The sequence below is a fragment of the Phaethon lepturus genome, unplaced genomic scaffold (genome assembly GCF_000687285.1).
Source record: "Phaethon lepturus isolate BGI_N335 unplaced genomic scaffold, ASM68728v1 scaffold31246, whole genome shotgun sequence".
Classification (NCBI taxonomy): Eukaryota; Metazoa; Chordata; class Aves; order Phaethontiformes; family Phaethontidae; genus Phaethon; species Phaethon lepturus.
In genome coordinates this window covers 2,276-3,364 of record NW_010547375.1, presented here as the reverse complement: position 1 = coordinate 3,364, position 1,089 = coordinate 2,276, and the positions used below count along the sequence as shown (strand labels likewise).

The window sequence follows — 1,089 nt, the reverse complement described above, 5'->3', positions numbered from 1 at the left end:
TCTTCATGTGTGTCCCGGACACTGGGATGGTGCAGGCACCACGCCAAGGAGAAGCCAGGGCATTACGCTCCTGGGAGCATGCACAGTCATCATCTGTGCCCACGGCTACTCGTGTCAGAACAAGGGTGAAGCCACCATGTTTAATTGGTGCTGGGTGGGATGGGTGCACCCACACCATTTTTTTGAGGCTCTCCAGTGACGTGCCCTGTGCCAGTGGGTGGTAGGACATGCTCCCGAGACAGGCGCACACAGGCTGTGGTGGCAGCCAGAGCCACCCCTGCTCCATGAGAACAGCCCCACTCCTCACCTGTGCAATTCCTCCAATTCCTTCACCACCACCATCTCGTCATGGCCCTGGAATGCAGCTACCTTCTGTGCTGCCTTCACCAGATTGTCTGATGCTCTCTTTACCACATTGCCGGCAGCCTGCAGCAGGGAAGAGGGGGAGCAGCAGCATAAGTCCCAGTCCCAGGGCACAACTGCCACCTGAGGAGTGTGTGAAGGAACCCCTGTCCCAGGCCAGGCTGGCAGGCAGGAGAGGCAGCCGGGCATGCTGGGAGCTGCAGGCAGGGATTCCTTTACATGGCTCGCTGCAGCACTACTACCACCCACTCATGACCATTTCAGGCACTGCTGCTCCCAGCTGGGCTCTGGCTCCCATCTGAGCTGTGGGGCAGGGACTGGGGGGCAGCCGCACTGACACTCCCCAGCCCTTCGCCCTGAGAGACCAGCACTAGGACCCCATGTTAACCCCTCAACACATGGGCATTAACCTCTTGTGTGCCATGGCCTCTGAGGATTGAGTGTTGCAAAACATGAACCCCAAACATTAACCTCTTGAGCGCCAGGGATCCAGTGTACACATTTCAGATGTTTCTGTGCCAGTTCATCAGCCCTGAATGCCCCTGGACTCAGCAGCCCAGCATCACATGTACACTTGGGCATGCAGTAGCAGTAAAGTCCAAGCTACCTGGAGCCTGCACCCCAACAAGCTCCCCACTGATACACACAGGCAGGGAGTGTGAGCCTTAGGGAGACACCTCTGCTGTGGAGGCCCCCATCCTGAAGTCCCATGTGCCTTCACCCCAC

The 1,089-nt window shown here is 58.2% G+C and overlaps 1 protein-coding gene across 1 annotated transcript in view; it reads right to left on the bottom strand.

Moving 5' to 3' along the window:
- The window catches only part of LOC104622757 (talin-1-like), a gene marked incomplete at its 5' end in the record, with an annotated part of 3,084 nt that overhangs the window by 494 nt on the left and 1,501 nt on the right, over positions 1–1,089 (bottom strand). Inside the window, 2 exon segments of the mRNA XM_010289633.1 lie at positions 308–324; positions 327–426. Coding sequence (XP_010287935.1) covers positions 308–324; positions 327–426 — 117 coding nt within the window.